Source organism: Salvelinus sp. IW2-2015, unplaced genomic scaffold, assembly GCF_002910315.2.
Source record: "Salvelinus sp. IW2-2015 unplaced genomic scaffold, ASM291031v2 Un_scaffold537, whole genome shotgun sequence".
Classification (NCBI taxonomy): Eukaryota; Metazoa; Chordata; class Actinopteri; order Salmoniformes; family Salmonidae; genus Salvelinus; species Salvelinus sp. IW2-2015.
The window spans coordinates 688,984-711,313 of NW_019942569.1; the positions used below are offsets into that span (position 1 = coordinate 688,984).

Below are 22,330 nucleotides of genomic sequence, written 5' to 3' on the forward strand. Positions count from 1 at the left end.
ATTGTTGCTTTTAGTTTATTTTAAGTTTTTGATATGGGATTTATTTCATCTTTAATTTAAGCACAGACAATTTACAGATGAGCCCTGCATCAATAAACAAGAATTTACACTATATATATACAGTGGGGAGAACAAGTATTTGATACCCTGCCGATTTTGCAGGTTTTCCTACTTACAAAGCATGTAGAGGTCTGTAATTTTTATCATAGGTACACTTCAACTGTAAGAGACGGAATCTAAACAAAAATCCAGAAAATCACATTGTATGATTTTTAAGTAATTAATTGCAATTATTGCATTGACATAAGTATTTGATCAACCTACCAACAGTAGAGATTCCGGCTCTCACAGACCTGTTAGTTTTTCTTTAAGAAGCCCTCCTGTTCTTTCACTCATTACCTGTATTAACTGCACCTGTTTGAACTCGTTACCTGTATAAAAGACACCTGTCCACACACATCAATCCAAACAGACTCCAACCTTCCACAATGGCCAAGACCAGAGAGCTGTGTAGGACATCAGGGATACACATTGTAGACCTGCACAAGGCTGTGGATGGGCTACAGGACAATAGGCAAGCAGCTTGGTTGAGAAAGGCAACAATGTTGGCGCAATTGATTAGAAAATGGAAGAAGTTCAAGATTGACGGTCAATCACCCTCGTCTGGGCTCCATGCAAGATCTCACCTCGTGGGGCATCCATGATCATGAGGAAGGTGAGGGATCAGCCCAGAACTACACGGCAGGACCTGGTCAATAACCTGAAGAGAGCTGGGACCACAGTCTCAAGAAAACCATTAGTAACACACCTGCCGTCATGGATTAAAATCCTGCAGCGCACGCAAGAATCCCCTGCTCAAGCCAGCGCATGCCCAGGCCCGTCTGAAGTTTGCCAATGACCATCTGGATGATCCAGAGGAGGAATGGGAGAAGGTCATGGGTCTGTGAGACAAAAATAGAGCTTTTTGGTCTAAACTCCACTCGCCGTGTTTGGAGGAAGAAGAAGGATGAGTACAACCCCAAGAACACATCCCAACCGTGAAGCATGGAGGTGGAAACATCATTCTTTGGGGATGCTTTTCTGCAAAGGGGACAGGACGACTGCACCGTATTGAGGGGAGGATGGATGGGGCCATGTATCGCGAGATCTTGGCCAACAACCTCCTTCCTCAGTAAGAGCATTGAAGATGGGTCGTGGCTGGTTCTTCCAGCATGACAACGACCCGAAACACACAGCCAGGGCAACTAAGGATGGCTCCGTAAGAAGCATCTCAAGGTCCTGGAGTGGCCTAGCCAGTCTCCAGACCTGAACCCAATAGAAAAATCTTTGGAGGGAGCTGAAAGTCCGTATTGCCAGCGACAGCCCCGAAACCTGAAGGATCTGGAGAAGGTCTGTATGGAGGAGTGGGCCAAAATCCCTGCTGCAGTGTGTGCAAACCTGGTCAAGAACTACAGGAAACGTATGATCTCTGTAATTGCACACAAAGGTTTCTGTACCAAATATTAAGTTTGCTTTTCTGATGTATCAAATACTTATGTCATGCAATAAAATGCAAATTATTTACTTAAAAATCTATAATGTGATTTCTGGATTTTTGTTTTAGATTCCGTCTCTCACAGTTGAAGTGTACCTATGATAAAAATTACAGACCTTTACATGCTTGTAAGTAGGAAAACTTGCAAAATCGGCAGTGTATCAATACTTGTTCTCCCCACTGTATATCTATATACACATCAATTACACAATACATGAAAAGAAAAACTCAATCATATGAAACAAACATATTCTTCAGTAAAAATATCTTCTAACATCTGTCTGAATTGCCCTAGCGGCACCAACTCTAAAGGAGTTTTACATTTACATTTACATTTAAGTCATTTAGCAGACGCTCTTATCCAGAGCGACTTACACATTTTTCTAGATCATTCCACATTCTCCAGGGTTAGCCATCCCTGAGTCCAGGTCTGGTAACTTATACGTCTAAAGGTTAACAATGAGTTAAAGGTGTGGCGGAAGTTAATATATATTTATACATTTCTTCATTCCATTCTTTACTTTTAGCTCTTGTCTATTGTTGTGAATTGTTAGATACTACTGCTCTGTTGGAGCTAGGAACACAAGCATTTCGCTAACACCGCAATAACATCTGCTAAATATGTGTATGTAACCAATAAAATTTGATTTGAGGTTGGAGGAGGGGCCTCTCTTCTTTCTCTCTCTGCTGCTGCTCCCAGTCTGTCCAGAGGCCCAGAGAGTTCAAGGGTTACCTCTCTCTCTCTCTCTCTCTCTCTCTCTCTCTCTCTCTCTCTCTCTCTCTCTCTCTCTCTCTCTCTCTCTCTCTCTCTCTCTCTCTCTCTCAGGGAGATGTGATTTATAATTCACTAGAAGCCACTTCTCGCTCATGTTTGTTGAGAGAGATATCCTCTCTCTTTTTGATATTGGTGTTGCTTCTGATCAACAATGATATTGGTGTTGCTTCTGATCAACAAGGATATTGGTGTTGCTTCTGATCAACAAGGAATCGGTGAGACTTATAATAAAGAATCATCAGGCTATTCTACTGACTCAAATTATTGTCGTTTTCTTCCCTGTTTCTAAATCATATCATACAGAAAAATAAATGTAAAAAGAATATCCTAAAGTTCCTACCCAAAATATAAGCATGATTAAACTAAAGCMAACCMCTGTGGTTGTGTTAGAAAAGGCCTKGTGATGCTGAATAGACCATGAACCTGACCAGCTGTCCAATCCACTGATATGTGGACAAATGAAACAGTCTTTTCTTTAGGGGCAGTCAGGAGAAGGCCAGACAAAGGGTTAAAAGTGTAAAGGCCTTTTGAGAGATTCCTCTGTGTAACAGACCACACCACAGAACAATCACAGAGCAGAGCAGTGGTCTACACTGACAATGCATGTTCAATCATAGAACACAGAGGACTGACTGATCCTGCGTTTGTGTGTTTCCATCTTACTTTACCTGAAATTACACAGATTACCTCATTTGATTAGCTTTCAGATAGACTGTCCGTCACTACTTAATTGAACCTTAAAAGTTTTAAAACCAGTCTATAACTCCACAAGAAGCTTTTACCAATAAGGATACGCCTATCCACTCCCCGAAACACTGGACAACTTCTATTGGCAAAGAAACTTCACTGAGGAAAGCTTTAGAAGACTGTGTGAGTCATTACAGTTGTTGTTGTTTGACTCCCGAGTGGCRCAGCGGTCTAAGGCACTGCATCACTACAGTCCCTGGTTCGAATCCAGGCTGTATCACATCCGGCCATGATTGGGAGTCCCATAGGGCGGCGCACAATTKGCCCAGCGTCATTAGTGTTYGGCCGGKGTAGGCCGTCATTGTAAATAAGAATTTGTTCTTAACTGACTTGCCTAGTTAAATAAAGGTTACATGTAAAAAATAAAAATAATAATAATAGATTCCATTATAACCTTTCCACTTTGTTACCTCGAGCACCATACTTACTTGCGATAATCAGGCGGGATCTTTGGCTTAGAATGGCTCCATATTTGTTTTGGGAGAGGCACTGATAGAACCCTCCGTCCGACCCTTCTCCATCCCCCCTGACCTCCGGTATGTACAGTGAGCCGTTGGACAGGAACTGAAGCCGCTCGCTCTCCGCTAGCCTGACTCCATTCCTCAGCCATCTGATGACGATGGGAGGCTGTCCGTGGGCAACACAGTCCAGGACCACTGGATCCTTGGGTATCACTGTAATATCACTGGGCTCGATGATGAAGGAGAGTTCATTGAAACATAAAACACCTGGGAAGAGAAGGGGGGAATTAGTGAAATGGAAGGAGGGAAGAGGAGAGAGGCACGGAGGGGAAAGGGGGTGGAAAGGAAGGATGGAGAGAAGTGCATTRATAAGCCAGGCCTGTCATGCCGAAAGAGAACCTCTGTTCAGTAACGGACTTTGTGTAGAACTCTTGAAATTGATGTACACTTGTTTTTATTAGCCTGCTATGTATTCATTGCACCCTTGATTAGTATGGCATTACAGCAGTGCACTTTTGTTTTACAGCAACTTTCTGTAAACTATTCTAGGTATCATACTTACAGAATGTTTCTATTCCCATAGTCTATATATTCAATGTACTTGTCACCCATGAAAACTGTGTGATTGTTTGCATTCCTTCAATTAATAGCATAACACTGTGAGACATAAGACAATGAGTAGTCTACTTGACATATGAGGAGTGAGTTTGACCAGTGAAAACAGTGGTAATGATTTTTTTAAATCAGGCACAGTGCATAGTCTAGTTATTGCTCAGGTTACTACAGTGTTAATGTGACCTACAAGAGATACTACATTAAAATGTAAGTCAGTAAATTGTCAGTTTGAATTTGAAATCGTCAGTTAATTTCAATACAAGATGTGTGGTCGGCGTGAGTAGCAAAAAAAAATCGCAGTCACTCATTTCCTCAAAAACTAATAATCATATAATTTTACACATACTATTAGCGTTGCTATTCTTTTATGTTAAAAACGATCAAATCAAATTAAATCAAATTGCATTTGTCATATGCGCCGAATACAACAGGTGAAATACCTTGCCGTGAAATGCTTACTTACAAGCCCTTGACCAACAATGCAGTTCAAGAAATAGAGTTAATTAAGAAAAATATTTACCAAATAAACTAAAGTAAAACGTGTATTTTTTAAATTTTAAATAACACAATAAAATAACAATAATGGGGCTATATACAGGGAGTACCGGGCCGAGTCAATGTGTGGGGGTACAGGTTAGTCGAGGTAATTTGTACATGTAGGTAATTTAGGGGTAAAGTGACTAGATCATAAACAGAGAATAGTGCTTGTGCTTATTCTCGTGCGTGTCTTTGCCCGGTATAATATTGACCCATTGTGGTCACATTCTGTTGTCATCCAGTCTGGTACGGTCTATGGTCTGATATACAGTCTGTGTCACACACACGGACCTCAAAGACTTTCAGTAGCTGGGAAACTACTACTGACTAACAAAAAATAAGATACAGCAAAAAAAACAAATGATTTACCTGATAGTGGAATAAACAAAACAAAAAACAGAAAACATTGCTGGTACAGTTTCCTTCTGAAAATCGCCATTTATCCAGATTGTTCTATCATTCTATAAATGAGGATCGCTGTTCCCCATCATGCTACAAGCTTCCCTAAATTACGAATGACACGGGTGCAACCACACAACTCCTGAGTGGGGAAACGTCGGAGGACCCTCTCCCCCTGACCGCGCATGCGCTACCCGAGCCAAGCTTTCATCGATGGGCGCTCTGTTGGTCTTGGAGCAGAGCAAATGTATGGTCTACTCTACAACTATAGAGAACAAGAAGCATCTCTCTCTTTCTCTGACAAAACACATAACACCTTTGATAAACAACTATCAACAAAGTGTGCAGGTTCCTTAGATAAAATGTCTGACAGTCTCTGAGCCCTACTCTTTCTTTGAGTATTCCTTCATATTTGGAGTAGGCTTTCTCTCAGGACTGGAACCATAACACCATTATATTTGTTGACTTTGCACCACATTTTATACAGAAATTGCAGGAAACACAATATATTGGTTAGATTCTGTATTGGTTATTATTACCGAAGGCCATTGGATATTAAACTAGTGATCAGGTCCCTCCCTATATGAGGCAGCTGCTCTGTTTGAAGACAGCWCTTGGTCATTATTAAGATATATTGATGGTAGCCAGTCAGCTGGCTTCCTACTGRATTCAGATATTGATCCAATAAACCTGTACCTAGAGAGGCGTGGCCTTTTGACAATGACCCTCCTCCCCTCCCCTCTGTTCCTAGACTCTCATTCAACAGCAATACTATTGAGTGCAATAGTAATGGCGTCTTTTTGTAGACACTAATTCCCCATGGCTTGTTGGCCAAAGCCTATGTGGAAATGAATGTTTTTTTTGCAGTTTTGAGGGGGATGCTGAAAAATAAGGTCTGTGTAAACACAGATTAGGAGATCTTATATGTTTTGCTCTATGAGATAATCTTTATCAGCCAATTTAACTTTTTATACATTTTTAAGCATTTATTTATTATTACTCTCCTTGAACTTCAGTAATTTATTATTTATATTATTATATTTACTCTCCTTGAACTTCAGTAGTCATTTTATTATTTATTTAACTCTCCTTGAACTCAGTATCATTTTATTTATTATTTATTTACTCTCCTTGAACCTCAGTGTATTTATTATATTAATTATTTATTTACTCTCCTGAACTCAGTAGTAATTTATTTATTATTTATTTACTCTCCTTGAACTCAGTAGTAATTTATTTTATTAATTATTTATTACTCTCCTTGAACTTCAGTAGTAATTATTATTATTACTCTCCGAACTTCAGTAGTCATTTATTATTATTATTTACTCTCCTTGAACCTCAGAGTCATTATGATTTATTTATTATTTATTTACCTCCTTGAACTTCAGTAGTCATTTATTTATTATTTATTTACTCTCCTTGAACCTCAGGGTATATTATTATTTATTAATTATTTATTTACTCTCCTTGAACTTCAGTAGTCATTTATTATTTATTACTCTCCTTGACTCATGTATTTTTATATTACTCTCCTTGAACCTCAGTATGTATTTATTAATTTATTTACTCTCCTTGAACCTCAGTGGTATTTATTATTTTTTTACTCTCCTGAACTTCAGTAGTCATTTTTATTATTTATTTACTCTCTTGAACTTCAGTAGTAATTTATTATTATTTACTCTCCTTGAACCTCAGTAGTATTTATTTATTATTATTTTACTCTCCTTGAACCTCAGTGTAATTATTATTTATTTACTCTCCTTGAACTTCATGGTAATTATTATTTTAATTTACTCTCCTTGAACTTCAGTGTATAATTTATTATTATTACTCTCCTTGAACCTCAGTAGTCATTATTATTATTTATTTATTTACTCTCCTTGAACTCATAGTCACATTTCCAAACAAATAAACTTTTTTTTTTTTTTCTACAGTCAGTTTGAAAGATATACAATCACAATAGAAATATACAACATAATATACTCACTTTCTGTACTGGAAACAATTAATAATTTGGTGATAATGTGTATAAACATAAACCACTCAACTAACTACTGTAACATTCATAAAATTAATGAATAAGGACTCCTATCTCTTTCCATGCTCATATTCAATAATATGCAGTCCTGTGTGGCTCACTAGCAACGCCAGGGTTGTGGGTTCGATTCTCAAGGGGGACCAGTATTATTTTTTTTTAAGTATGAAAATCTATGCACTCACTACTGTAAGTCACTGTGGATAAGAGCATCTGCTAAATGACTAATTAAAAAAAAATCMTAATTATCACAGAAGGCATATAAAGGTTTTATAATTCATAAATGTCATGTTAACTGACTGATTATTATCTCATAGAACAAAACGTATAAGATCTCCTAAGCCTTTCTTAACCTCAGACCTAATTTTCGRCGTTTATCCCAAAACCCAATTCTTTCCCCATTCATTCTCCCCATAAGAGTGGCTGAACGAAACAGAGGTAACTCATTTTCGGGTTTTAGGACTACAAGCTGGAGAGTTCTGTAGGCTCCAGCTGTGAGGAGGAAATCAGCCGTGCTGTTGTCAGCCAAAAATCTCCTCGCTAAGGAAATAAAACTAGTGACTTAAATGGACTTAAATTGACTTTATATAACTATAGCATTAAATTCAACATAATTATATATTGATTAGCGAGCTGAACATTGATTAATTTATCATTCTTGCCCCATTCCAGTCAGGATGAAGCTCAAGACCAATGTTCAGGATATAACGCTGTCCTATTCATTCATTTACAAATCCTCTGTGTCATTAAGTGTCTGGTAATGCAACTGGAATCAGATACAGGCCATCTGTTAAAGTTTAAATCGTCTCCTCAACCAAGTACACATCTACCCATCACTCGATGTATTAATGCTGTGTATAAATAGATAAAGGGCTATTTTACTGGAAAAACACATTTGTTCATATATTCAAAATAGTGAATTCTCCACCATCCTGTACTAACCGGTGGTGACTCATGTATTCCAAATGGCATTCTGTGGAACTCAATAGAACTCAAAACAGCACTGTTTTGAAAACGACCTTTCTCTTATCACCATTCTAATATAGTGCCTGCCACCATACAGCCCGAAAGACACTCTGTAGAACTCACATTCTTTATTTCTTCACGTCGTCGTTGATTAGAACACATACAGCCTAAACAACACTCACTGTGTGAAGGAGGGTAGCGCAGCAACAGGCCGGGCTCCTCACCCTCACGGCCAGGGTCAAGAGGTCAGGGTTCAGGCTGGGAGAGGTCATGGCCAATAAGAGTAAAGGTCATTAACATGTTATGAATATGGTCGAGGGCCTGGGAACGGAGAGACGTGACCAACAGACTTTGTTCTGATTGGTCAAGAGGCAGTGTGGGTGGAGTAGGGGAGGACCCCTCCCCCCCAGTGACTCCAGGAGCCATTCGATGGGCTGAGGTGACCTCTAACCTTTTTGGGGTTGGGGGCTTGAGGTTGACACCCAGCTCTGCCATATTGTCWATGAAAAAGAACAAATCGGATAAAAGATCTATAAAGTAGGAGGGAGAAATGTTCAAGGCTTTGTAGTTGTGCCAGTTTCTGGTCATCATCAAAGGGGACACAGAGGACATGCTCAGTATGCTTTCATCAATAGTGTTGTCTCTGTAGGACAGTCTTTCAATCAGTATTATATGTTTGTGTTTGAAATAGAATACTGTGGATCTGTGTACATCAACTTTACCATTTCAAAAGGAAGCAAACATGATAAAGATCAAGATTCTTTAAAAAAAAGTTTATTGGCTTTTAAAACCACTTTAAAAATCTCACCAGTGAGTACTTTCCATTGAAAAAAAAGAAACATGAATGTTTTATTTTGCCATATTAACAAGCTACTGTACATATGACACAGTACACCAGACAACAACAGAGGGAGGGAGCTTCTTCTACTGGTAGGAATGAACAGGATAGTCAAACTGAGTTGGTACTGGCTCAGGGTCAGTCAGAACTCACAACGTACAGAGTCACTGCTTGATGGAACCATAGAATCATTAGAACTCATTCTAATTCTATAGTTGGAACTCCTGTACATCTAAAGATGGAGGAGAATTTTCCTTCATTCAAAGATTGAATTCAAATATCAGTGCCTTATAGTAGTAATGCCAAAAATCTTGATTTTTTTTAAACAACGTATTTCTTTACAAATGCTACATTTAAAAAAAAAGTATGTAAAAATAAAAACATACGTCAATCATTAACGAAACATAGCTCCATACACACAGAACAATATTAACTTATATTAAGTAAACAGCCCACAATGTAAAATAATGTAACTTACTGTAATTAAGTTAACTACAGTAACACTACCGGTCAGGTACACAGAACCCGCACAACCCACTGTAATTAAGTTAACTACAGTAGCACTGCCAGTCAGGTACTACAGTAGCACTGCCAGTCAGGTACTACAGTAGCATTGCCAGTCAGGTACACAGAGCCAGCCCTTACCACAGCAGACAGTGGTTACCTTAATAAGTATGCGTCCGAAAAGGCACCCTATTCCCTAAATAGTGCACTACTACAGTTCTGACCAGGTAAAAAGTAGTGCACTATATAGGGAATAGGGTGCCATATTGGAGGCACCTAACAATACAAAGTAGTAGGAAAGAAATCATGAACACATGCACGCCTACGTATTAAAGTCATTTTTTAACATAATGAAACAGGTAGGTTTTTAAACGTTTTTTCTTTAAATCATTTTAAACATTTAATTTTTCCTTAACGCTTAGATTATATTCTCGTGGATGAGAATGAGTAAATCTCACTGAGATCATTATTAATGCACATTTTTTTGCTACATGACAATTATAGTAGTCATTTTCTACATGACAATTCTTTTTCGATCATAAAAAATATTTTTGTTGTTGTTGTGTTTTTTGTTGTTGTTGTTGCGGGCCTTCATTTCGTCATTCCCTCGTGACATTTGTCCATTATAAGGTTTGTGACAAAGCCATGTTTCATATCATACAAATTTAGTGCAATAAAAAGTGAACCTACAAAGTTTGTTTGTTGAAAACATGAACACAATGTCTATAGAATCGATGATGTTACAGAAATGTATGCAACCAGCTAATATATATATCATATAACTCTTGATTTTTTTTCTTTTTCTTATCAATAAACCATGCTATTGTTCTCGCTCAGAGCACATCAGAGACCTATTATTATTATTATTATTATTATAACAATTACCTTTAAAAGGAAAGTCTAAACACATCAGCAAACCAGAGACCAAACAGACAGCATTACTTTTACAAATACATCGAGGAGCCAGAAATGCAACATACACAACACACACAAGTCTCTATTATCTTGACTAATATACATTTAGCTTTTTTTTCTTCTCCTTTAATGGCACATAGACTTTACTTAGCTAGAATGATGGCCATAATATAGTAGTCTTTTTTTCTTTCTTGATACATTATATTTCTATGTATCCTATCCTATTTACAAATTAATGGAGCTTTAATTTTGACTATGACTTTTACCACAATAACAATAGCCAAAATTCAAGCAAATCATCCTATTATAATCACATAGCTGGCTGGCTAGCAGTGATGGTTTCAACAACATGCTGTCTGGCCCAGTGTTGCCTAAGCAACAACAAGGACCTCTAAACGGATTTCATATACATTTACATACTGTCTGGCCCAGTGTTGCCTAAGCAACAACAAGGACCTCCACCATTTCATATACGTTTACATGCTGTCTGGCCCAGTGTTTCCTTAGCAACAACAAGGACCTCCACCATTTCATATACGTTTACATGCTGTCTGGCCCAGTGTTTCCTTAGCAACAACAAAGGACCTCCACCATTTCATATACGTTACATGCTGTCTGGCCCAGTGTTTCCTTAGCAACAACAAAACCTCCACATTTCATATACGTTTACATGCTGTCTGGCCCAGTGTTTCCTTAGCAACAACAAGGACCTCCACCATTTCATATACGTTTACATGCTGTCTGGCCCAGGTTTTACCTTAGCAACAACAAGGACCTCCACCATTTCATATACGTTTACATGCTGTCTGGCCCAGTGTTTCCTTAGCAACATGCTGTACATGGATTTTCGATGCTTCTCCTCTTTTCTTTTCTCCCCCCCAAAATGAAACAAAACTTCGTACAATTATACAGTGTGTTCCAAATGGCACCCTAAAATGGCACCCTATTCTCTAAAYAGTGCACTACTTTAGACCAAGGTCCTATGTGTCCTGGTCAAAATCAAGTGCACTATATAGAGTGCCATTAAGGACGTACACCAAGTTATATCTGTTTCTTTTCACTGATAACATAAGTCTCTAGGAGTGTATGGATGATTACAAATCCCATGTATAACAACCTCCTACGATATTACAACTTCTAACGTAAAATTAGGTTATTTTTAAACAACTGCTGTTCTTTGGTATGGAAATAAGGCTGGATCTCCGGGAAAGACAATCACGATTTGTTTTGTATCTAGATCTTAAGTTGACATCATCAAACTCCAGAAACCAAATCTATGCAACTATCTTCGCAGCCTCTGTTACCTTCAATGACATATTTAGCCATCGCCATACCATTTATATAACTMTGYGTCCCAAATGGCACCCTATTCCCTATGTAGTGCACTACTTTAGACCATGGCCCATAGCCAAATGGCACCCTATTCCCTATGTAGTGCACTACTTTTGGACCAGGGCCCTGATCAAAAGTAGTGCACTATAAAGGGAATACGGTGCTATTTGGGACGTGGMCAATATTTTTCAAGCCTGTGAGAAACACACCATGGCCACTAAAACGTGTGTCTGCCTGTTCCGACATTATTCTCCATCTACAACTGATACTAAGTAAGGGCACACTCAGTGTGGTTTGTTTTATACAGTATGGATGCATTAAGTGACCCTGCAAATAAAAAAGGAACCATAAGAAATAGTATTGAAAACATTATCAGAGTTTAAACAGCTGCCTTGATATGAATGGTGAAGCTCTGGATGGTTCTAGATCTAGAATCTGTTTGGTTCTAGAATCGCTTCTAGAATGTGCAGATTCCATGTACTACTATACTATTATATACAGTCTGTCTGTAAAGATGGTGTAAGGCCTTGGACTTTGGAAATAAGGCAGCCAAGTTTGTTGTTGCTTCCCTTCCTAGGAGTGACATATTTTTTCTTCCCCAGATAGACTACCAGCACTAGCAAATCATCTAATCTTCCTCCCATTTCCACATATTGAACGGTACAAGTAGCATAGGCTTTGAGATTTAAGATTTCACTGTGGGATAACGCTGTTCAGATATGAACCAGTACAATTGATTTGGTATAATGATAATGTATGATGAAGATAATGTCTTAAATTCAGCACCTGGTAGCTCCCAGATGGTCGCTACCCATTTAGTATTTGGATATGGCAGGCAATGTAATGCGCATGTCATTAAGTTGCCTACTAAGTCCAATATTGTATTTTTCGGTTTGGATTCACTTTTGAAACGCACTCTTCTAAAAAAGGATAACAACATCCTACAGAAAACATTTTTTGGTGAAGTTCATTTTTGATTGTGTGTTTGTGTGATTATGTGTGATAATGTGTGATAAGTGTGATTGTGTGTGTGTCAGAGTGTATTAGGTGATGTATTAGGTGATTTCAGAACATATTGCATTGTTGAATGAGTAGACAATAAAATGTAAGATATGGTTTAACTTTGTGGTATTCATCATACCTTGAGAAATGTATCCCTTTCAACAAGTCTGCCACTGAAATGCCTACGCGGGCCCTGGCCAAAAGGCAGGCCCTGGCCAAAAGTAGTGTACTATGTAGGGAATAAGCTATCATTTTCAGATGCAGCCCATTGTCTCACGGAATGCTTTAAAATACCTTCTAATACTTGAAATGCACTCATTTTTGATTTCATTGGAAGGTGAAATTAAGCGGTACTGTGATTCCGGTAACAACAAAAACAGTGCTGCTATAGAGAGGTTAGGCTAACAGTGGGAGAGGTTAGGCTAACAGTGGGAGAGGTTAGGCTAACAGTGGGAGAGGTTAGGCTAACAGTGCTATAAAGCAACGTATCAGTGGGATTGGCACTTTTCACTGGACAAATGGCCAAGAGTCCAGAAGTTTTTTCCCCAACAAACAGTAATAAAAAACAGATATACAGAGCATTCGGAAAGTATTCAGATCCCTTGACCTTTTCCACATTACATTACAGCCTTACTCTAAAATGGATTCAATAAAAAAATGTCCTCATCAATCTACACACAATACCTCATAATGACATCACAATACCTCATACTGACATCACAATACCTCATAATGACAAAGCAGAAACAGGTCGTTGTTTTTTTGTGCAAATTTATAAAATAAATAAAACAGCAATACCTTATTTACATAAGTATTTAAGACCCTTTGCTATGAGACTCAAAATTTAGTTCAGGTGCATCCTGTTTCCATTGATCATCCTTGAGATGTTTCTACAACTTGATTGGAGTCCACCTGTGGTAAATTCAATTGATTGGACATGATTTGGAAAGGCACACACCTCTCTATATAAGGTCCCACAGTTCACAGTGCGTGTGAACTGTGAAAAAAACAAAAAAACAAGCCATTAGGTATAAAGAATTGTCCGTAGAGCTCCGATACAGGATTGTGTCGAGGCACAGGATCTGGGGAAGCGTACCAAAACATTTCTGCGCATCGAAGGTCCCCAAGAACACAGTGGCCTCCCATCATTCTTAAATGGAAGAAGTTTGGAACCACCAATACTCTTTCTAGAGCTGGCCACCTGGCCAAACTGAGAAATTGGGGGAGAAGGGCCTTGGTCAGGGAGGTGACCAAGAACCTGATGGTCACTCCGACAGAGCTCCAGAGTTTCTCTGTGGAGATGGGAGAACCTTCCAGAAGGACAACCTTCTCTGCAGCACTCCACCAATCAGGCCTTTATGGTACTGTAGAGTGGCCAGACGGAAGCCACTCCTCAGTAAAAGGCAAATAACAGCCCGCTTGGAGTTTGCCAAAAGGCACCTAAAGGACGCAGACCATGAAAAATAAGATTCTATGGTCTGATGAAACCAAGATTGAACTCTTTGGCCTGAATGCCAAGCGTCACGTCTGGAGGAAACCTGGCACCATCTCTGTGGTGAAGCATGAAGCATGGTGCTGGCAGCATCATGCTGTGGGACGTATTTCAGCGGCAGGGACTGGGAGACTAGTCAGGGTTGAGGGAAAGATGAACAGAGCAAAGTACAGAGAGATCCTTGATGAAAACCTGCTCCAGAGCGATCAGGACCTCAGACTGGGGCGAAGGTCCACCTTCCTATAGGACAACAACCCTAAGCACACAGCCAAGACAACGCAGGAGTAGCTTCGGGACAAGTCTGTGAATGTCCTTGAGTGGCCCAGCCAGAGCTTGGAATTAAACTCGAGAGAACATCTCTGGAGAGACCTGAAAATAGCTGTGCAGCAACACTCCCCATCCAGCCTGACAGAGCTTGAGAGGATCTGCTGAGAAGAATGGGAGAAACTCCCCAAATACAGGTGTGCCAAACTTGTAGTGTCATAACCAAGAAGACTTGAGGCTGTAATCGCTGCCAAAGGTGCTTCAACAAAGTACTGAGTAAAGAGTCTGAATACTTATGTAAATGTAATATTTCGGTATTTAAAAAATAATAATTTTGCAAACATTTCTAAAAACCTGTTTTTTCTTTGTCATTATGGGGTATTGTGTGTAAATTGATGAGGGRAAAAAACGATTTAATCCATTTTAGAATAAGAATGTAACGTAACAAARTGTGTAAAAAGTGAAGGGGTCTGAATATTATCCCAAATGCACTGTATACAAATTACTCACAGTTCAAAACAAAAGACAACAAAACAAAAACAGAAACCATAAATACTTATTTAAAAATACCGGTTCGCATTTGAATTGGCATCCTATTCCCTATATAGTGCACTTCGTTTGACCAGGCCCTATGGGTTGACCCTATGGACCCTGATGAAAAGTAGTGCACTATGTAGGGAATAAGCATCCATTTGGGATGCAGTCAATAACAACATTAGCCCAACATCTCTACGGTAGTAGGCTGGTCTTTGCTCTCTAGCCAGTCGAACGAGGAGTTCACAGTATCACTACATATCTGCTGAAACAGAGGATCGTTCTTCAGCTCTTCCAGTGTGGCGTCTTCGTACTGTTCTTGCTGCTGATTGGACGGATTGAACAGGAGGTTGGCGTCCAGTGTGTTCAGGTCAGTGATGCTGTTGGAGAGGTCGGAGGTCAACCTGATGTCATTGGTGAAGTCGGACACCACGGCGGCGTTAAGCTCTGACGCCACCTGACCGACCAGTTGAGAGCTGGGGTTGAGGCCTTCAGCGTCAACGTTGAGGCCGTCATCACCTAACAGGTCTTTAACAGTGTTGTTGAAGTCTAGCTGTTGCTGGGCGTCGTCCTCCTGCTGCTGCTGGGTGGGGGTGGGCTGGAGGAGTACCTGGGACTGGGGCTGGAGAAGCTGGAGCCCGCCCTGGAGCTGGGGATGGGGACTCTGGAGCAGTCTAGCCTGGGATTGGAGCTGGGTCTGGAGTTGTCCAGAGTCTCCCTGAAGCTCTTGGAGGCCCTGGATCTGCTGGAGCTCCAGGTCCACGTTCTCACCAGGACCTGATTGTGCTTGGTTGTCTCCAGAGGAGAAGCTCATCCCCTCCCCGCCTCCTCCAGCGCTGGTGAGGTAGCCCCCATGCTGCTGGAGGTCGAAGGAGGCAGGGCTGGAGCTGACGGTCTGCAGCTGAAGGTGGGATTGGTGGGTGTTACCTCCTCCCCTTCCGGTTGTGAAGCTCCCATTGGTGGCCTGGCTCTGAGACTGGGTCTCCAGCATCTGGGTGAGGTTCATGCGGGCAGTGTAGTTGGAGGGGAAGTTGTTGATGCCCAGGCCCCTGACTGTGTCGTCCACGTCAGAGTCCATCTTACTCAGGAGGACGTTGGTGATCTTAGTGGCATTACTCTGGATGGCCTGCATCTCTACAGGAAGTAGCTCCATCTCCACAACGCTCTGCATCATKATGTTTAAGGGCACCGATTGGCTGCGCTGGGCCATGCTGTGGAGGTTACTGCCCACCGATTGGCTGTTGGACAGGAAGCTGAGTATCTCGGAGGAGGTCATGGGGGAGCTGAAAGGGGAGACTACCAATTGAGTGGTTGTGCCAGTGCCGGGGGTTGTGCCGGTACCGCTGAAGGTCCTCTGGCGCACGGCGGGGCTGACGCTACGGCAACGGAACGTTCCGCCGCCTGACGACGAGGCTCCGCCCTTGTTGTCTAAAGGGGCGGGCACAGCAAAGCTCTCATCCTGTTTGGTTGGAGTGTTGGTGGGCGTGGTCGACACGCTGGTCATCTGCTGTTGCACCGGGGAGATGGGAGAGAAGTGTTCGCCATCCTGCAGTCTGGACTGAGACTGGAAAGACTGGCCACTGTGGCCCGGAACAGCGAAGGCGTGKGGCTTACGGAAATGGTCATCCACTAGATCCTGGTAACTAGGCAGGAGTCCACCAAGGCTGTGGTTAGAGATGGATAACCCAGACCCTGGCCCTGCTCCGACTCCTCCAGTAGCTTCAGTACCACTACTGTTGTAGCGGTTGTTGATCCACTCCAGTTTAGCCTTATCTGGGTGCGTGGCCATGGGTCTCTGCATGGGCTTGATGGGACTGGAGGAGACAGACACCACGGAGGCATCGTGGTAACCCCCTGCCATGCTGGAGTTGATAGGCGTGAAGGCAAACGGGTTCCTGCACTCCACAGGGCTGGGCGGGATGCCGCTAGAACAGTTAGACAGAGCGCTTATAGGGGTGTGTCGGCCTCCTAGAGGGACCTCCACGGGCGTGATAGGGGCCATGCTGTGATGGCAACAGGGGCTCTCTCTGGTCAGCCCGTGCCCACCGAGAGTCATCTCGGTGGGGGTCGGGGTTGGAGTCGGTGTGGGAGTCGGGGTGGGAGTCTGGATGGGGGTTGTGCTGCTATGGGCAGACTGGTAGAAAGAGGAGCTACCCCCCTGGTGGTGGGTGTTGAGGATGGACCCCTGGGGGCCCCCAGGCTGGCCCTGGAGAGAGATATTATCCACACAGCTACTGAACAGCGGCTGCAGGCCCTTCAGCTTCATCTGTTCTTCCATCTGAACCAATTCCTCTACTATGCTGTCCTGGGTCATATCATCATCGTTAAATGAGAAGTAGTCCATGGTGGAGCCGTGCTGGGAGGCTGAGGAGGCAAAGTCCACCATCTCCTGGTGAAGGCCAGATAACTGATCAGAGGAGTCTGAGGTCTGGGACATGATGTTTGGGAGTTGGTGTTGGTTCATGGTGGAGCCCAGGGCCTGCTGCTTGGTGTGGTCTGCTGGTATCTAGAATTGAAAATAGCAGAATAGAACTTTATTGACCATCAGAGGAGGGACAATGTTTCATTGACATTACCCTACAAGGATTTTTTTATTTCACCTTTATTTAACCAGGTACGCTAGTTATTTCACCTTTATTTAACCAGGTAGGCCAGTTATTTCAACTTTATTTAACCAGGTAGGCCAGTTATTTCACCTTTATTTAACCAGGTAGGCTAGTTATTTCACATTTATTTAACCAGGTAGGCTAGTTATTTCACCTTTATTTAACCAGGTAGACTAGTTATTTCACCTTTATTTAACCAGGTAGGCTAGTTGAGAACAAGTTCTCATTTACAACTGCGAACTGGCCAAGATAAAGCAAAAGCAGTGCGATCACAAACAACAACACAGAGTTACACATGGAATAAACAAACATACAGTCAATAACGCAATAGAAAAAAAGTATATATATACAGTGTGTGTTCAAATGAGGTAGGCAAGAGGATGATTAAAAAGGGTACATTACATTTTAATCAGTAAGGTGTCCTCTGTTAAAATATAGTGGAATGACATAACTTTTCTAAACTCTTATCTATTTAAAACAGTTAGCACTATACATAGACATAGAGGGACACACATATAAACTGTGTTGGAATAATCATACTAACCGCAATAACCGTACTATTTGTGACATACATTAGAGTATGTAGTATGCTTATTGGTCAAAGTATGGATAGAGTTAGTATGCCAAAAGTCCCCGGATGTCTTACTACATTCACCAAAATACGAAGTATACAAGCAGTGGGCAGTATTTCCGTGCTTTTAGGGCCCATAATGCAATTCTTCATAAAATGGGCGTGGCTTCAAAATGTTTTAAAATTTGAAGAAAATGTCGGAAAATATGCAGACTGACGAGAGCGGATACAAATTCATTGCTTTAAATATTTATGACAAATGTTAAGAAAATATTGAGCAATGTAATAAAGTAACGACTTTTCAAATAAGTTATGTTGGCTGACAATCTGTTAGCTATGCTAGTCTTACGAATCGCATAGCATTACAGTAGTATGTACCGGTATGTTAGCTAGCTACCTAACGTTAGTTGGCTACTAAGGGTGTGTTCGTAAATTCAGGTTGCGTTAGTAAAATCAAAGCTTTGTCAGATTGTCCGTTCGTAAATTCAAAGCGTTTCGCTCAAGGAGCGCTCACACTGGACGCTCTGGCCGAGGAGTAGGGTTGATCCGAGCGTTCTGACCTCACAACGGCAGTCAAGCACCCAAGCTAACTGTATAACGTTGGCTAGCATGCTAGCTTCTTCCAGACACAAATGAGAGAACACCTCTCTCTGACCATTTAACTCACCCTAGCAGAGCTGGTTWGGCTGTTTTCATGTTATCCAGAGCGTTGGTGACTGTAACTGTGCTGCTGGAAACAATTTAATTATGCTTTTTTGCAAACGTTTACTGACACCAGCCATATTCAACGGGTGTTGAGTGTTTGTAAATTTGTTTGTAAAGTTATTCTGCACTTTGGCACACTCGGACGAGAGTGCGCTGAAATCGGAGTAGATAGCCAGAGTTAATTTACAAACGCAACCTATTGACTTGATTGTTCAAGTCATTCTTAGCTTTGCGGTAGCTTAGTGTTATAGTCATTGTGCGTTCTTAATGGACATCTTTAATGAAGTCGTAAAATRTCTAGCTAATAATTTGTTATGCTAGCAAGAAGTTGCATAGCAACAGCATTAACTTCCGGTAGACAGGCGAAGCGCTAGAAYGCTCAACTGAAAGGATACCGTTGGTTTACAGTATACTAATAGTATGTAGTACACAGTATGGGTATTCGAACACAACTTTAGACTCACATTCTGACTGAAGGTCTGTTTCTGCAGCTCTTCCGCATTCCCCGCAGCTGACTCCTCCCACATTGTGCTCTTTATGTCCCCCATCACAGAGACAGAGGCCTCAGATTGACGCTGTGCTCCTACCGCCATCACAGAGACAGAGGCCTCAGAGTGTTGCTGTGCTCCTACCGCCATCGCAGAGACAGAGGCCTCAGATTGTTGCTGTGCTCCTACTGCCATCACAGAGACAGAGGCCTCAGAGTGTTGCTGTGCTCCTACCGCCATCGCAGAGACAGAGGCCTCAGATTGATGCTGTGCTCCTACTGCCATCACAGAGACAGAAGCCTCAGAGTGTTGCTGCTGCTCAGACACTGTGGTGGTGGTGCTATCAGGGGCTGCAGTGCTGCTGGTGTGACTGCTGACAGTGCTTAGTGTTAGTCCTCGAGAGGACGGGTCTTCGCGTTTCACTACCAGCAACGAGGAGACCTGGGGCTTCACACTGACAACAGCCTGAGAGGAAGAGAGGGAGAGGGAGGAGATCTCTGCGTTCGTGACAGGCGAGTCGGACAGCGCCAGGATCTTYGTGGGCACTAGGTGTTGTTTCACCGTCACTCGACAGGGGGCGCTCTCAGGTCTGGCAGGAGTGCCAGGTCTAGCTGGGACCCATGGTTTGGGGTCAAAGGTCACACTCAAAGGCTGCTGGGAGATGAAGACGCGCTTCACAGGRATGACGTGGGAGGAATCCAGCCCGGGGCCGGCCCGCTTCCTGGGGTTCTTGGCCCCGTACGAGGAGTCTTTAGGGGACAATAAGGTAACAGCCGACGAGCCATTGGACGAGGAGGATATTCCGCTGACGCTAGGAGCATTTTGATTGGCCGAGGGAGCAACGGTCAGATACAAAGGACTTTCTTGGTGACAGGTGGTGGCGATGATGCTCTTATTGCTGTCCTGCTGAGGCCCCGCCCACTTGATCGCTGCATTGGTGGCAGCAGCTGGAGGAGAGGTGGAGGAGAATGAGACGCTTTTGGTCCTGTCGGTCACTCTGTCAGGTCCTGGTGAGCATTTGACCATAAGCGAGGGTTCGCTGGCCGCCCGGTACTTGGTGGCTCTCTCTGGACCCTTGGCCCCACAGGGGGACTGCTTTATGGTGCTCCGTTTATCAGAGTTACAGCCCGGGTTATTATCAGTGATGATGGCCTCAGGGGCCACTGTGGGAATAGGGGTGGAGGGTGGGGCGCCAGGCCATGCTGCAGGGGACTGGGGGGTGGCTGGGGCTGGGGGGCCTCCCTGGCTCTGTCCATGTTGCTGGACCTCCTCTAGGGCRGCGATGGTGGTAAAGGTGGTGGTGGTGGTGGTGGTTCCCACCCCGGCCGAAGCTGGCCTGAGGACCATACTGTTACTGCTGGTACTGAGAGTGTTGCTAGGGGCCAGAGAGATGGCGGTCATCTTGACAACGTGGTGGGTCTTGATKGGGCTGTTGGTGATGAGMAGGGTGGGRGGYGAACGCAGGGTGATGGCCCCTGTGGCTGAGGGCTTGGGGAGGATCTGGGGGTACCTGTGGTTCCAGGAGATGGAAATAGATTAACACAAACTACAGATTTTGTGTTAATTAATGTCTATTAGACAAGTGTTAATTTAACCAGCAGAACAATAACGCATTACCCTAAACCTTACCTTAACCCCGCTGAAACTACACCCAACGTAACCCTTGTTCCTGAACCTTAACCTCACTTAATTTGACCTCTATGCCTAACCTTAGGTTTTTTGGTTCTGACGGTGGAGTTTATACTTCCTTATTGTGGTTGTTACCTGTGCCTGGCCAGGCGGTCGCCAACGGGGCTGGCTGAGATGTTTTGGGGCGTCTTCGGGGACTGCCTGTGGGTCAGAGACTGGGTGTGGGTGACCACCTGGAAGTTGACCGTTGGCAGGACCTTCCCCTCGGCGGATCCCACCGGGCTAGGGGAAGTCATCAGCTGCCTGCTCCTCTGGACCTGCAGGGGGGGGGGGACAACGGACACGGTGGAACATGTCCGATTAGGAATTATGACTATTAGCATTAAACGCGAAAAACACTTATCTGGTTTATTTCTGTGGAATTTTTTGACTATGTAGTGTATTTAACCTTTATTTAACGAGGCAAGTCAGTTAAGAACACATTCTTATTTACAATGACGGCCTACACTGGCCAAAGACAGGCAAGGCCTTGTGAAGGATCTCCCGGAGTGCTTCACGGTTGGGATGGTGTTCTTCGCCTGCAAAGCATCCCCTTTCTCCTCCAAAAATAAACGATGGGTAATTATGGGCCAACAGTTCCAAATTTTTTATTTCCATCAGAACCAGAGGACATTCTCTCGAAAAGTATGATCTTTTGTTCCCTCATGTGCAGTTGAAACCGTAGTCTTGGCTTTTTCTTATGGCGTTTTTGGAGCAGTGAGCTTCTTCCTTGCTGAGTGCCTTTTCAAGGTTATGTCGATATAGAGGCTCGTTTTACTGTGATATAGATTCCCACTTTTGTTGCTTTCCTCAGCATTTCACAAGGTTCCTTGCTGTCCTTGTTCTGGGATGTTTACACTTTTGCAACCAAGTACAGTCAAATCCTAGAGAGCACAGAACGCTGTCTCCTTCCTGAACGGTATTGACGGCTGGCTGCTGATCCCATGGTGTTTATATACTTGCATGACTAGGTTGTTTGTCACGATGAACGTGGTACCTTCAGGCGTCTTTGGAAATTGCTCCCAAGGATGAACCAGACTTGTGGAGGTCTATACTTTTTTTCTGAGGTCTTGGCTGATTTCTTTAGATTTTCCCATGATGTCCTAAGCAAAGAGGCACTGAGTTTGAAGTAGGCCTTGAAATACATCCACAGGTACACCTCCAATTGACTCAATGAATGTTCAATTACGCCTATCAGAAGCTCTAAGCCATGACATCATTTTCTGGAATTTTTCAAGCTGTTTAAGAGGCACAGTCTCAACTGAGTGTATGTAAATCTCCGCTGTCAACTGTACGCACACAGATCAGACAAGATGATAGTGGTTCGTCCAGATTTGGC

General features: G+C 42.6%; 1 protein-coding gene and 1 pseudogene across 1 annotated transcript in view; both read right to left on the reverse strand.

Annotated features, from left to right (window-relative positions):
- Positions 1-5,192, reverse strand: part of LOC112068465 (protogenin B-like) — a 57,424-nt pseudogene extending 52,232 nt beyond the window's left edge.
- A 3,638-nt stretch (positions 5,193-8,830) lies between these two features.
- Positions 8,831-22,330, reverse strand: part of LOC112068487 (DNA-binding protein RFX7-like) — a 25,630-nt gene continuing 12,130 nt past the window's right edge. Inside the window, exons 9-12 of the mRNA XM_024135655.2 lie at positions 21,088-21,301; positions 19,300-20,833; positions 10,977-17,459; positions 8,831-10,914 (exon numbers count right to left, since the gene is read on the reverse strand). Coding sequence (XP_023991423.1) covers positions 15,135-17,459; positions 19,300-20,833; positions 21,088-21,301 — 4,073 coding nt within the window. The 3' untranslated portion in view covers positions 8,831-10,914; positions 10,977-15,134. The remainder of the gene's footprint in view (positions 10,915-10,976; positions 17,460-19,299; positions 20,834-21,087; positions 21,302-22,330) is intronic.